General features: G+C 37.7%; 1 protein-coding gene across 2 annotated transcripts in view; it reads right to left on the bottom strand.

Annotated features, from left to right (window-relative positions):
• The window catches only part of xpo4 (exportin 4), a 121,451-nt gene that overhangs the window by 69,634 nt on the left and 35,749 nt on the right, over positions 1-16,068 (bottom strand). For both annotated transcript variants that reach the window (XM_048597559.1, XM_048597560.1), the window contains exons 2-5: positions 12,863-12,968; positions 11,614-11,755; positions 8,613-8,751; positions 1,689-1,805 (exon numbers count right to left, since the gene is read on the bottom strand). In XM_048597559.1, the coding sequence (XP_048453516.1) occupies positions 1,689-1,805; positions 8,613-8,751; positions 11,614-11,755; positions 12,863-12,968 (504 nt within the window). The remainder of the gene's footprint in view (positions 1-1,688; positions 1,806-8,612; positions 8,752-11,613; positions 11,756-12,862; positions 12,969-16,068) is intronic.

Raw genomic sequence — 16,068 nt, 5'->3', positions numbered from 1 at the left:
TGTCTTATTTTGTCTAATGTTCAGAAAAAGCATTCAGAGTAATGATGAAAAGAAACATGTGTCACTGGAAAACAATTGAAACAGCTTCAAACATGAATAGTTTAAATACAATGCTATGTTCCAGTCTGCTTTGGATTGCATTTCCTCGTTTCTCTTTTTAATTCTGAATTTAGACAATAGGGAGCAGCACAAAGATAGCACTGTAGAATTTGTTGGTAAGTTTGGTGCCCTCCCTGATGGATCATTGCCATTTAAAAGGTGACCAAACTCATCTAATCTATTAAGTGAATATCTGAGTATTTATTTGGTGATTTATACAGCTAAGTCCCAGATTTGTGTTGAATTAGCTGATCACAGAATCCCCAGTGTGAAAACAGGCCATTCAGTCTAACAAGTCCGCACCAAACCTCCGAACAGCAACCCACTCAGACCCATCGCCCTACCCTATCCCTGTAACCCTACATTTCCCTTGGCTAATGCACCTAACCTAGACATCCCTGAACACTATGGGCAATCTAGCATGGCCAATCCACCTAACATGCACATCTTTGGACTCAATGAGGATAAAAAGCAGGGCACCCAACTGATCTTTGTGCCCTTCAGTCAAGGAGAGAAAAACTAGGTCAGAGTCTTGTTCACAATTGCTAATTAACAGTCCTGCTAGAAGTACATTGACTAAAGATGGGATAGGAGGGATCTTGTGGTGCAGTGGTAGTCTCCCTACATCTGAGTCAGGAGGCCTGGATTTAAGTCCCAACTGTTCCAAACATGTGTCAAAACATCTTTGAACAGGTTGATGAGAAAAAGTATTTAAAGACAGGGTCTTCTTGTGATGCAGTCTCTGACATTCAACTCCAATGCTCATTAATTTACATTATTTGCTGAAGGGCAAGAGAGCAAAAAACTAGCACATAAAACTGTACCCTCAAAAAAAAACAATAAAAACAAGTAGTTTCCAAATGACAGTCCCAAAGAAACAGACTACATGACTGGGAAGGAGAGTTGCCAAGCTTTTCTTGAGGAATGGTGCAAATTGTTATATAAAATCAAAACAAAATAAAATGACAATGCTTTTCAGGAGTACATGACCATTTTGTGAATAAAAAGTAACAACACAAAAAGAAGAAAAATGTAATTACAACTCTAATAACATCTGGCCCCAGCAATAAAGACACTACAAGACTAAATAACACTCTCTCATTTGGGGTTATTCATATGTTCATACTTTAAAACTATTAGAGGATGAAATAACCAGTCACTCCAGCTGCACCTGACTTTTATTTAGTTTCCCACAAGTTAATTCAAAACATTTCTCTCCTTCTCATGCTTAACTCACTATTTATTTCTAATTGTTGCAGCAGCTTTCAGATATGCTGCTATCAGTTAAAACAGCTAAGGTGAAAAGTGAAATAACAGCCTCAAGCCCAGGGTACAAGTGCACCACAAAGTTTAGAATATATTTGCAACCTGGGTTTGGTGATTATCTCAATGAGCACGAAGGCTTTGAAATATTAAATTTATCTTTTGATATTCATTTATTTCAACTTTCAGACTTTAAAATCAGAAATAATGGTCCAACTCAAAGAATGCTAGACATAATGGTCTGTGTATTCAGATATGCAGTTTCATTACTTTCTAAAACCTATACCATTTTAGTTTAAGAAGATGCACATTGACACAATCTTTACCTGAAATATCCTCTTGCAGCTTCCATGGAATTCCATGCTGAGACCAATGTTGCTGGTTTTAGTGGAACTTGAGAACTCACTTAATAATGCTGTTAGGATTGAACACGCCAATGTCTGCTGCAAGACAAGTTCAAGCAATATTAATGTTTACAATTATATTAAGTACAACATTAAAAACTATACAGACAACAAATATTGGTACAATCATTGTAAAGTTGCATGAGGCCATATGAAGAGAAAAAGGCAGAAGTGAAAGGAGGAGTGTGATGGTAGTTGAAAGCAATAGTCCAGAGAAGAAAGCAGTAAAGGACAGGGGAGAAATGTCAAGATCTGGGAAGAACCTGCAATAGCGAGAATGAAATGCCAGAGGCAGCATAACTGCCTTACACTTCCTTGATTTTCAGGCAGATGGTGTTGGGAAAAATCATTTTATTTTAAATTACTCACACGAGAGATGTGGGTGTTGCTGGTAGGGCCAGCATTTATTGCCCATCCCTAGTTGCCCATGAGGTCGTGGTTAGCTGCTTTTTTGATCCACTACAACCCATGTGCTCTGGAGGGACCTGCAATGCCAACAGGGAGGGAATCCCAGGATTTTGACCCAACAACATCGAAGGAACAGTGATACATTTCCAAGTCAGGGTGGTGAGTAACCTGAAGGGGAACCTGTTGCCCTTGGTCGTTTGGGTGGAAGTGGTCATGGTTTTGATGCGTATGGAGCTTGGGTCAATTTCTGCAGTGCATCTTGTTGATTGTACACACTGCTACTACTAAGCACTGGTGGTGGAGGCAGTGGATATTTGTGGATGTAGTGCTAATCACATCTCCTTCCCAGTGTTGTTGAAGCTACGTTCTTTCAGGCTAGTGGGGAGCATTCCATCACACTACTGATTTATGTCTTGTAGATGATCTTCAAACTTTGGGGAGTCAGGAGGTGCAGGATTCCTAACCCGAGACCTGCATTTTTAACCACTGTATTTATATGGCTAGTCAGTTCAGTTTCTGGTAAAAGATAACCCCAGGATGTAGATAGTGGGGTATTCAGTGACAGCAATGCATTAGGGCATTTATTAGATTGTCACAGATAAGAAACAGTCATTACCTGGTATTTGTGTGGCGCAAATGTTACTTGCCACTGTTCAGCCAAAGCCTGGATATTGTCCAGATCTTGCTGCATTTGGATATGGGCTGTTTCAATAGCTGAGGAATCACAAATGATGCTAAATATTATAAATCTTCAATGAAGATCTGGACTTCTGACCTTAAGATGGATGGAAGTTCTTTGATAAAGAGGCTGAAGATGGTTGGACGTAGGACACATGCCCGACAATTATTGCAGAAGTGTCCTGGAGCTGAGATGACCGATCTCCAACAACACAACCATTGTCCTTTGAGCCTGGTATGACTATATGCAGTGCTATCTATCTTCAAGAAAGAGCTAGAACAACTTGCTGAGAGCCAGGATTTAATGGGACTGACAAATATCATACTAATGTAAACAGCACAATGGGAAGGCCATGCTAATAAGGCTAAATTAACAGTGACACATCACAGATATTAGAACCATGTATTTTGTTTTAAAAAGAGAAGCTTTCAAACAAGCTACTATTGGGGTTTTGGCTCTTAAATTGTTTAATTAAAAGCTGTTGATTTTAATTCAGAAAGCAAATTTGCACCTAACAGTTATACTCATTTTTATTTTATGAATGCTGTTGAACTTCCAACGCAAGTAACTGTGTCCAAGAAAAAAATAAGAATCGACTGTATAGATCGGATATGGTTAACATTAAATATGACTGAGGATATTTAACAATAGATTAGGTATTCTATAAAATGGATGTTGATTAGCACTGATTATGACAGGTGTTCTCTGCTTTCATTATTAAATTAAATGCTGGAAATTGGAAAGTAAATTGTACACATTTCAGTGGGAATGACTTTTTTTTAAACTAGACAAGCATGATATTTATTTTGTGCATATAAAATTCCAGAAGTGACCAGTTAATCACTTTGAATTCGTATTGCTAGTTAGAGGGGAAAAAAATCAGAATATTAGAAAAAAAATCAAGTTCTCTGACTACTAATATACCTTGAACATCCTTGTTAACAGCTGCTTTGATGACCATCTGGAAGACAACACCTACTAAGATGGTACAACATTGCAGAGTCAGCTTAGGTTGTAGACTCAAGCCCCAGACCAAGAATTCAACCAAAAATCCTTTCATGCAGAAGTGAGCATGTGACCATCTGAGCCAAGTTGGAATTATACCATATACAGTACATAGGGCAATTTGATTGGAGATTCAAAACTTGCACAAAAATCATTATCCTCAAGCAAGAAACTTCTATGTACATAAAAACTGACTTATTCCTAAGTTTGGACATCAACAACATGCAACACCTGGATGAATCGGTTAATATGGTTACCCAGTCAATAACTGACCATAGAGATCCAGAGCATAAATTCATAGACATCAGCTGGTATTTTACAACAAATGCCATAATCCCTGTCTAAGAGGAAAATAGAACAAATCTCATAGTCTCAACTGCTGGGAGTGTATAAACACCAGAACAGGACAGAATCACCTCCATTATGACAGTCCTACTGATTAAACAGTAATGTAGAAAAGCAACACATGTGCTTTACATATTAACCAAAAGTAAACACAGCTCTACAATGAGAGGTGACTAAAAGCTTAGTCAAAGAGGTGCACTTTAAGGGTGGTCCTCAAAGGAGTTGTATGTGCAAAAGTTTCAGAAGGGATTTGCAAACAATCAGCCAAAGCCACCATTATCAACGTTGACACGAAGGCTGGGGATGGTGGAATTGGGGTACTAAGGGGCCAGAATGAAAGGAATGTTGAATCTGCCAAGGATTGAAGGCCGTTGTAGCTTAAAGAAATAGGCTATGGAAGAGTTTAAATTTGAGACACTTGGGGACTGGGAGCCAATACAGATCAGTGAGCACACCAATGATAGATGAAGGGTACGTAGTACATACAGTAGATGCAAATTTTGAATGAAAGATTAATGAGAGGTAGACCAGGAGAGCAGTGAAATTGTTGAGTCAGGAAGTAAGACGAACAAAAAGTAGTGAACAATATTACGAGATGGAAAGTAAGCCATCTTGTTAAAGAGGTTATGTCGGCAGTAACTCAGCTTGGGATCAAATAGGATTCTAGTGTTGCAAACAGATAGCTCAATCACACACAGTCTGCAAAGGGGAAATAATCCATGGTGAAGTTACAGATTTTGTAATGGCACTTTTGGTCATCCAATGTCTAACTGGAGTAATTGTTGCTCATCTAAAATTGCTGTCAGACAGGTAATCTAAAATCACCAAGGTAGTAGAGGGTGCAAGAAGAATAATGAAGACAGCACCATATTGTTTCAGTGATGTCTTCAAGGTTATACATGACAGTTAAGTGGATGAAGAGGGCAAGGACTGATCCTAGGAGGGACTACAGAGACAATAATGGAGGGGTGAAGAGTGAAATTAGTGCTGGGCAGCATCTGGCTATTCTAGAACTAAGGAAGTCAATAAGGTCAACAATGAGAAAGATACTGAGTGAGGACAGTGCGGTTCACACCTCAGCCACAAACAAGAATAGTGAAACTGTAACTCATTAAGACGTTAATAATTTGTATTAGCATCTATAATGTAGTAAATTCCCTAAGGTGCTAAACAAAGGGAGAAGAAGTGATTGGTGTCTGATCAAAAGGCAATGTCAAAAGATAGGTTTCGTTAAGGTCTTACAAAGAATGGAAAGACAGCAAGCCAGCTTGATTTAGGGAAAAGAGTTCTATAATGTCATACAGAGACAGCTGAAGGTTCGCGTACTGAAATAGAACACAGGAAAAATGGGATGCAGAGGTGACCAGAGGCAGAAGATCTGAAAGCACTTGTTGGCACATAAGCATGTATGAAGTTGGCAAAAAAACAACAGCTGAGGCAGAGTGTTTTGGATCATGTTAAAAAATATTTGTGTCATCATGTCTACACCAATGAATACTAATCCTACAAATAGCAAATTCACCTGGACTTCAATACATGGAATTCGATTTTTCTTTAATTGATTTACAGTGGCAAAAAAATAAAATTTCAAATTGTTCCTTCCCTTTAAGTTATAAAAATAACGCTGCTGAATAAGAGATGATTCAAAGTGTCATAGCTTTGTTGCAGTTTTAGTGTTGCACACACAGTTATGAAATCCTACATTAGTCATGCAACAACTTGCAGGGGAAATGTGATGCATTCTTGGAATGACAATTTTGAATCAATCTCAATGCTTTCTCTCCCCCTGTAGATTTATCCCAAAGATCATTGTCAGCATTGTTATAACTTCAAAGCAATTGGCTAGAAGCCCAGACCATATGGTGCCAAGGTGGGGTCTGTTAAAGTGTTAATGTTCAAAGCTATGTCTGTGAAGCCAATGTCTAGAGGGAAATTGCTATGTGTCTTCCTACCTAGTTAATCACTGTACACGGCAAGTATGTTACCAGTGTGTTTCTATTTATACAGCTGCACACAACAGCTGAAGTAATGCTGTTGGGTCAGCTGCAACATTTCAGTTTAGAAATGCCACACATGAGTAATACCTTGACCTTGGTAGTTTAAGCGTATCCAAGCCTAGTCACAGAATATTAAGATATATCAAACATTATATCTTTGCAGTATGGAGTAGGAGTCAAATTTTAACGTAACACAAAAGGTCAGTGCTTCATCAAGTTTACGTGGGAGCGAAACAGTTCATAATGCAATCGCTTGTGAAAATTACGCATTATTCAAAATTTTTCCATGATTAATAATTTGTTCATGATCTTGTTACTTTCAATTTGAAAGCCATAACTTGTAGTAGGCTAATATTTTCAACATCTGTAAAAGCTACTCCCAGCATTAACGTTTTTTGCAAATGTAGAATCTGCCAAAATCTTCCAATATGAGACTGAGAATCCTGATCAAGGAGTGGAGGAATATTGCACAGGTATATTTCCTACTTGTAGTATAGACAGATTATAAATCCATTACTTACAAAAACATTCCTTTTCTCCCTCCACAAATGATGTTAAGAGAAAATTCTCTCTCCTAACATTATGATGATGACAACTTTTTTGTGAATCTAATTAGATCCCTCCTCCAAAATTGATCACTGTGAAACTCCATCAGCCACTTGTCTGTCCAAATTGCTGGCCTACGTCCTGCTGCAGTCAATTGGCATCAGTCTCACTTCCAAGTTTGATACCGTTGGAAAACTTTGAAATTTCACTTTGTATTTCAATACCTAGGTCATTAATAAATAGCAGACCCACAGCAAGGGGGTTGACCCTCAACTGCCTTCTGGGCAATTAGGGATGGACAATAAATGCTGGCCTCGTTAGCCATGTCCACGTCCTGTGAATGAATAAAAAAAACTAAACAAAAAGCAGCGGTCTCAAGTTCTGACCTTTTGCATTCATTAATGCCTTGCTCACCTAGTAAAGATCAGTACAAAGAATTCATTGAGTATTCTAGCCTTGCCCGGTGCCCTGAAGCACGCATCACTCCCTTTGCTTCGAAAAGCTTCCATCCTACCTCTTAATCTCCTGCTTACTGCATACACATCAGCAGAAGATTTGAGAGTTTCTTTTTATGTTAACTGCCATTCTATTCTCATGTCATCTTTGCCAGTCTCACTTTCCACAATACTTAATCCTATTAATTTACGCATATGGCCTGGATGTTGCTTGAAGAAATCACTTCACAAGCATGATATAGACCATTCTTTTGATTTCATCATGTTCTCACTATCTAAGGATCTCTATCAATCTTTGGTTCTATTTTACCCTGGCTATATGCCACTCATCCCATTGAAATTAATATTCTTCCAGTTTTGAAGTTCTACTTTACATTGCTCCTTCCTTTTCCCTATGACTAATTTAAATCTTATGATTAACGAACACTCTTACCCAGAAGCTCCTTCACACACACTTGGTACACCCGGTCCAACACATTCTCCATCACCAGATCCAGCAATCCCTCTTTACTAATTAGATTGGGAACACAATGGTCAAGGAAATTTTCCTTACAGTTCAGAAATGCCCCTCCCCGCTTTTTCCTTTATTGTAGCATTATCTAAATCAATATGTGGGTGTGCTTACAGTTTACGGGCAAGATGGATGTCTCAATTGAAGGAATCCAAACAGAGAACTGTAATGTGTGCATATACCTGCATATCTGCAGTAATTACATATTTGATAGGGTGGGGGGGTGCGCGCGTGCACGACAGGGGTCAGCAGGTTGCGTGGCAGTGGGTGGGAGAGACAGAGTGAGACAACCTTGTCATCAAACCACTGATATCTTTGTGATGCTGGTGCTGTCACTGTTGTGTCAGATACAGATTTCCAAAATTTTGGCCCATCAGTAATCTTGGATTGGCAATATATGTCAGGTTTCCTGATGGCAAAACTGAGTGTGATGGTGTTCCTAAAATGTTGCAGGAGAAGGAAATGCTGTCAAAACAACCGTAATAAATCTGCTGGAGCCCATCTTTTAGACTGTACATACAGTGTGTTGGTCCCATATATCGTGAATATTGAGTCTATTGAGGATGTTGGATGTCTAGGAGCTAAAACAATATGGAGACCAGATGAATAGTTGACAATATCAGACAGAGAGGCAGCTGGGGTTAGAAAGATTACAGATGAAAATGATTAGTTCTCAAGGAAAGGTTGGATGAAAAGTTAGATAGTTTCCACCTGGATACGTTAGAATATTACCCCCCCATATTCATTTTTTAGCAATTGAAAGTATTTTCACACTAGGCCTTGCAGGGAAAAAGCAAAAGTAAAACAATTTGAGGGGTGACAAACATGCACAGAAATAGTACAAGGAAAAGTAGCAGTAACAGCAACAATAGAAAATCAAAGTGAGCATTGAGTACTTACCACTACTGGGTTACCACTGCTTATTAAGTGGCTGACTTCATGGAAGATGCTGTTGCAGACAATGGTTTTGTCTAATGAGCCTCGCTTTACAATTACTGCTACAGCTAATAATATCTGCTCTCGAACATATTTCTGAAGGCTATGAAGAAACAAACATTAACTACCTTTAAGAAACAATTTTCAATAACTTTATTCGCTTTGAGCAATATCAAATACAAAGATTATACATTAAAAGAAAATTACAACAATCATCTTCTAGCTCATTTGCACTCATCCTTACAGATTACCAACTATATCGCAAGCAGTGAAGTAAATTATGAGAATGATATAAACAGTCAGCAATGGAATATAGATAGGTTAAGTGAGTGGGCAAAAAAAATTGACAGACGGAGCACGACATAGACAAATGTGAATTTGTTGACTTTGACAAGAATAATAGGAAAAACAGTGTACTACTTAAATGGAGTGAGATTGCAGAGCTTGAGACTGTGCGATCTGGGTGCCCTGGGGTATGAATCTCAACAAATACAGCTACAGCAAGGTAAATTTTGGTGATTATTCAAACATGAATGGAATATAAAAATAAAGTTTTACTGCAACTGTTCAAAGAGTTGGTGAGACCACATCTGGAATACTCTCTACAGTTTTGGTCTCTATATTTGAAAATGGATAGAACTGTATCTGAAGCAGTACAGAGAATATTAACTCAACTCATTCTTGGGATGAGGGAGTTATCCAATGGGGAAAGTTTAGACAGGCCAGACCTATATCCATTGATTGAATTTTAGGTGTAAGTTGACCTTATTGAAATATACAAGATCCTGAGGGGCATGACAGGGTGGAAGGATGTTTCATCTTGTGAAACAGACTAGAACTAGGGATCATAGATTAAAAAATAAGAGCTCTCCATTTTAAGATGGGGATGAGGCAATGTATTTTTTCTGTCAGAGGGTTGTTATTTGGAATTTTCTTCCCAGGAAGTAGTGGAGACAGGTCATTGCATTTATGCATGGCAGACTTAGATCAACTTTTGATACTTAAAGGAGTCAAAGGCTATAGATAAGTTTATTTAATAATAAATGATTAAGTGACTGTCTATTGTGTATATTGGTACTACAGTATTACTGATACTAATTCAGTATTTTTACACTGGAACTTTTCTCAGGTAAACTTTCAATTGGCTTTGTAACCTCAGATCTATAGTGATGACTTCTGGTCTTGGTGCGATCTGAACAAATACACTGCCACATTGCAAACTGAGGCAGACCTCAAAAACAAATTTCCTTTTGATTCCCTTTGCAACAAGTGGAATAAGGGGAGGCAATAGCAATAGTGGTATTATCACAAGACTATTAATCCAGAGAGCCAGGTACTGTTCTGGAGACCCAGCTTCTAGTCCCACCATGGCAACCGATATGAATAAAAAAAGATCTGGAATTAAGAGCGTAATGATGACCACTGAACTGTTGCCAATTGCCAGAAAAACCCATCTGGTTCTTTTAGGGGAGGAAATTGATGTCCTTACCTGGTCTGGCCTAGCCTACATGTAATTCAAGACACACAGCATTGTGGTTAACTGGCCCTTTATGTAATTAAGGATTGGCAATAAATGCTGGCCTAGTCATCCCATCAAATTAAGAAATATAGACCTAAGTCTATCCAGTCTCACTTCATGTGCCAGTCCTACTATCCTAGGAATCAATCTGGTAAAACTCTTTTCACTTCCTCCATAGCCTAAATATCTTCCCTCAAATAAGGAGACCCCTGGCATTTAGAAAAATTAAGAGGTATTTTATAGAAACCTACAAATTCCAAGAGGATGAGGGCCACAGAGGGACAGGTGGGGTCCAGAGAGGGACTGACTGAGAAAGAGACAGACAGGAAATGAGTTAGAGCATAAATTAAAATTGTAAGACTACATTCCATACCCCAAAATCCATTGATTCAAATGAAAATTTTAAAAAGCTAGTTCAGGTACACAAATGAATGGGTTCTAATCCAGAGCTTTCCAAAATGGAATCCGAACTTCAAACAGGGTTGCAAGCTGAAAACTTGGGACACGAGTTCTAAGCAATGGCAGCCATGGTGCTCTGACTGGGTTCTAACAGCTGCGCCCTCACTCTAACTAAGATCTCCGCTCAACTACCACAACCTGTCGCACACAGAGGTCACAACAATTTTCAACTCTCAAAATTGGAGTCAAACTGGGAAGAAGCTTGGGAAGCACTGTCCTAACTGGTTAGAGTTGAATGTCAATAATATATTCAGTTATCAGCAAATGAATTTCAAGACAACTCACACAAAAGATTTTACCTCATCAAAAGAAAAAAATATGCTGGAAATCTGAAATAAAAATGAAAGGTCACACACCTGAAATGTTAATTCTGTTTCTCTTTCCCCAGATGCTGTCAGGCCTGCTGAGCATTTCACATTTTCTTTTATTCCAAATCTTACCTCATAGCAGACATTTCCTTTGTGTGCAAGTAAACACCTAGGTTTCTACCTGCCGTTTGTTAAACATATTGTTATGGAGTACTGAAGAAACATTCTTTCTACATATGAAAACTGGACTAATTTAAAGGATAACATTTTGGTTAAACATTAAATTACAGCCATAATGGTTTTCAGGAATGCTGCAGCAACACAAACTTTCTTCCAAAAGTAGAATTTGATTCTATCAGATCACCACTAACTATATCTTCTAGTAACAAAATAAAGAAATTGATCCGAAGATAACCGATAAGTAACTTATACTGCATGACCCGATTTTCTCTCATAACCTATTCAAATGGCAATTACCTGCCCACATTCTTCTAAAGTCAGAGTTATTTGTTATTTGTGAACTCGAACTTACTTTTTAATTTCAATAAGATTTCTGAAGACAAACCAATTTCAATAATAAAAGAAATTATTTCATGGAAGTCTTGGGAAAACCACTGGAGTACTTCACTACAATAATGATTTTCCATTATATTCAAGATTCAATATACATGGTACGCACTTAGGCCTTTGTAAGACGTAAGTTAATAGGAATGTCCGTAGCGACTCAATGCTGTTTTTTTCCAAGAGTACCCATTCACGTACAACCGCTTCCATTATGGTTGTCGCAGCTTGAAAAAGAACGTAGTCAACTTTACTGGTTTCTGCAAGAAAGAAAATCAAAAATTTGAGACATTGTCCCTTATAACAAATGATAAAAGAGAGCATTACACTGGCAAATTTCACTTAAGCAATGGTGGGAAATGTTTTATTAACTGTATTATGCATCAATATCTATACCAAAATATGTATTGCAAAGAGCAAGAATTGGACAATATTAACATTTTGTTACTGTGTACATAATCACAATTTCTCACATTGGAGGTGCCAATTTTACCAGGCAATTGAGAAGTCCATTTTTGAGTATAAAGGGAATCTGAAAACAGGTAAATTGAATACATTCATAACTTTTCTACCAGCTGTTTACAGGACCACACTACAGAGGCTTGGTGTAAAGTATCTGGGGAGAATCAGTTACCAAGTAGGTTTCGATTTGATATACAGAAGTAATTTCACTGGATTCAAGACTTTGTAACAGATTTTGTCAGGAAACAGGTTGAAACTTTGCCTTGCTGTGTGTTTTAACTTATTTCTAACTGTTCTACATTTAGATAGTTTAGTTTTTTTAGTGTTTTCATAATTTGTGTAATAAATTTGTGTTCTGTTGTTAAAGAAACTCTGCAGCCTCATATGACTGCTTTAGTCAATAACCACCAAATTAGCTAGATTAAAGAAATTCGACTTCATTCTATGTACCGACTTGCCCAGTAGTACCATCGACTGGGATCGTAACTCTAGTCTTTCACTTTTATCCACACTGACACGTGCCTAGCCGTGGTAGGGATATTAGAAAAAAAACAGACAAGTTATCACCAGGCTGCTGCTCCACATGTAGTGACTATGTGAATATTAACAATGGCAGAAAGCAGACAGTAGATTGCCTAGTTATACCCTCATACTGTGGCAAGGGTATGGTTTTACTGGACACACATGGAAAGAAAAAAAATTACCAAAGATTACAATTCCTTGAAAAACGTTGAAGCAGAGACTATTATTTTACACATATTTATGTTTTCACCGCTGTTGATGGAATGACTTCCTTTGGGCTTTATATAAAATTACAAACATATTTGTAAAGAAGCAGAGAATTGAAAATTATCCCGCTTTTCGGTAATCTTGATTTTAAGCAAATAGAAATAGGATAGATTTACCTAATATGTGTTTACATACTGCAAACGGCGATTTTGATTTTCTAAATGACAGGAATATGTGTTCTGCATGTTGACGTTGTTCATGACTGACCAGGGATGGGGGTGCCTTTGGGAAGAGGAAAATAAGAGAAAAATTCAGTTGTCACTTAACATACAAACTGGCAGAAAAACCAAGTACACGTATTCTGTATCCCAGCTGTATTTTTTAATTTACTTTGAATAGGTTCAACAGACATGTGAAGCTGGTATACAAGTCTCACACTAACTTTGCAGCTACTTGCACAAGCATAAGTTATCAACGTGATGAACCAGTATTGCTGTTTTTGAACACTCAATCGACAACTTATATTTGTATAATCTTTCATGTAACAAAATGTCCCCTGGGCTCCACAGGAGAATTGTAAAACAAACTATGATAGTGATGATTCATAATATGGGTATTGAAACAGTTAATAATTAGAAACATCTAAGTAGTAAAGTACATGATGAGTTGAATTGCAGGGAAGATATACAGGTGTAGTGGGTAAGGGACATGAATTAGTATACTACTTATGAAAATTAAAATCCTTTTAAGGAGATCTCAATCATAAAACACGTCTATGTCACTGGTGTTGAGTATCCTTTTTGGATATCTCTCCTTGTGACACTGTGATCTTGGTGACAAAGTCTCTAAGAATACATAGATTATTGAACCAAGCAGGAAGACTGTTGAGTGAACAATGTTTCTTCACAAAATCTGTTCTCAAAGAATATTGATCAAAGTAAAGAGTATCACAAACAATGAGAATCAGCCCATGTCTCACTATTATTGTTGGACAGATTCAGAGAAAAGGCTACAAGTCATCACACCAGGAAAAAAAGAACTCTTTGCACTCAGTTGTGTCTTTCTGTGCAAGCAGTTTTAAAAGAAATTTGATGTGAATCATGGACTGATGGTTTCAGTACTCTGAAACCGTTTTTTTGAAATACACATTTTAAGTTACATTTTAATGCAAGCTAAATCTCAGCAAAAAGTAGTTTATTCATTTGCAAGTTATTTCTTAAATGAATGATCAATGTACCTAAGCAGCTATGTCCTGGTGGAACAATTAAAATTGGTGATTCTAAATTGTCCACAATTAGCTTAGTGCAGATAATGAGAAGGATTGCAGATATGATAAAGATTATAGACATTTGAAGGGACCACGTCAAGGAGCGATTGGAAAAAAAAGTTGAGAATTTTAAAAATCAAAATGTTACTTGATCAGGAGCCAATGTAAGTTAGAGAGCATTGGGCAACAGGTGAACAGGGCTTGGTGCAAGTTAAGATAAGGGCAGCAGAGTTTATAGAAGTTTGTATGTGGGAGACTAGCCCAGACGGCATTTGGAATAGTCAAGTCTAAAATGACATCAAAGAAGTTTCCAACAGTAAATGAGCTGAGACAAGTTCTGAGGAGGGGTCACCGGTCCTGAAACGTTAACTCTGTTTTTTTACTTCATAGATGCTTCCAGACCTGTTGTGTGAGAGAGAGACAGCGCTATGTCAGGATGTAACAGGTAGAAGTATGTAATTGTACGAATAGTGCAAAATCATTTTTAAAAATGGAAAATAAATGTTCTTAATTCTTTACTGCTTTATTCAAGGAATGCATTGTCAGAAGCGCAGCCATTCCAATGAAATGCAAGAACTAGGAGCAGAAGTAGGCAATTCAGCCCCCCGAGCCTGACCCGCCATTTAATACAATCATGGCTGATATCATCTTGGCCTCAACTCCACTTTCCTACATGATCCCCAAAACCCTTTGACCTGTTACTAATTAAAAATTTGTCTATTGCCTCCTTAAATTTACTCAGTCTCCTGGCATCCAATACATTCTGGGATAGTGAATTCCACAGATTCACGATCCTTTGGAAGAAGTAATTTCTCCTCATTTGTGTTTTAAATCTGCCACCCTTTAGCCTAAAACTATGACTTTTCATTCTCGATTACCCATGGGTGGGGGGGTGGTAGAGAAAGAGGGGAGACATCCATTCTACATTTACTTTGACAATCCTCTCATATACCTCAATTAAATCTCCTCATACTAAAATCAAGTGAATTAGGCCTACACTGCTCAATCTCTCCTCTTAAGACAAATCTTTCATCTTTGGAATTAATCTGGAGAACCTTCTCTGAAATACCTTCAATGCAATTTACATCCTTCGTCAAGTAAGGGGACTAAAATAAATGCAATACTCCAGATGCCGTCTAACCAGTGTCTTATCCAATTGCGACAACACTTGCCTACTTTTATACTCCATTCCTTTACCAATAAATGCCAAATTCCATTTGTCCTCCTTATTACTGGCTGCACCTGCATACAAGCCTTCCATGATTCAAGCACAAGATCACCCAGATCACACCGCATTGAGCACTTTGACGTTTCACAACATTTAGATAATAAGATGCCCTCTTATTCTTCTGACCAAAATGGATAATCTCATGCTTATTCACATTCAATTTTATCAGCCTAATTTTGGTCCATTCACCTAACCTATCCATATGCATTTGTAGATTTTTTTATTTCTTCATTGCAACTTACTTTCCCACCTATTTTTGTGCCATTGCAAATGCGGCGATGACATTACTATGCAAGAGAACTTAAAGTGTTGTCTGTTTTGCCGGGGATCAGACTGACCAAAACATTACACTGTTCTGTGTACAGAAGGAAAGAGAATTCCCACAAGCAGCTTGACAAATATTTCCCTTCAAACCTCAAAAACAGGCGAATTAACTGGTGTTTGTGAAACCTTGCTGACTAAATTGGTGAGAACATTTACCCATCCATGAGTAAATACACTTCATTTATTAATAGATAAATCGATGAATACTTCTGAGACATTTGGACAGACTCAAGTTGATTGTAACTTAATTGAAATACAAGTCAATAACTTTGATATCAAACTTGTTTTGAAAATAGTTGCCTAAGTAATAAAGTCATAAGGAGAGATGCGCAGGTGTGGTGGATTAGCCATGGTAAATGGGGGCATCATGGAATAGGGTGGAGGGGGCTGCGTCTGGATGGGACGCTTTTCAGAGAGTTGGTGCAGACTAGATGGGCTGAATGGCCTCTTTCCACACTGTAGGGTTTCTATGATTCTATAAAATAATTTATAGAACTCAAATAGGAATATTCAATTGTTCTCACGCTGTATAACAACCCTTACCAAAACGAATTCAATATTTT

The sequence above is a fragment of the Rhincodon typus genome, chromosome 6 (assembly GCF_021869965.1).
Source record: "Rhincodon typus isolate 14 chromosome 6, sRhiTyp1.1, whole genome shotgun sequence".
NCBI classification, from domain to species: Eukaryota; Metazoa; Chordata; class Chondrichthyes; order Orectolobiformes; family Rhincodontidae; genus Rhincodon; species Rhincodon typus.
The sequence above is the reverse complement of the archived record's forward strand: the minus strand, read 5'-3'. Positions and strand labels throughout refer to the sequence as shown.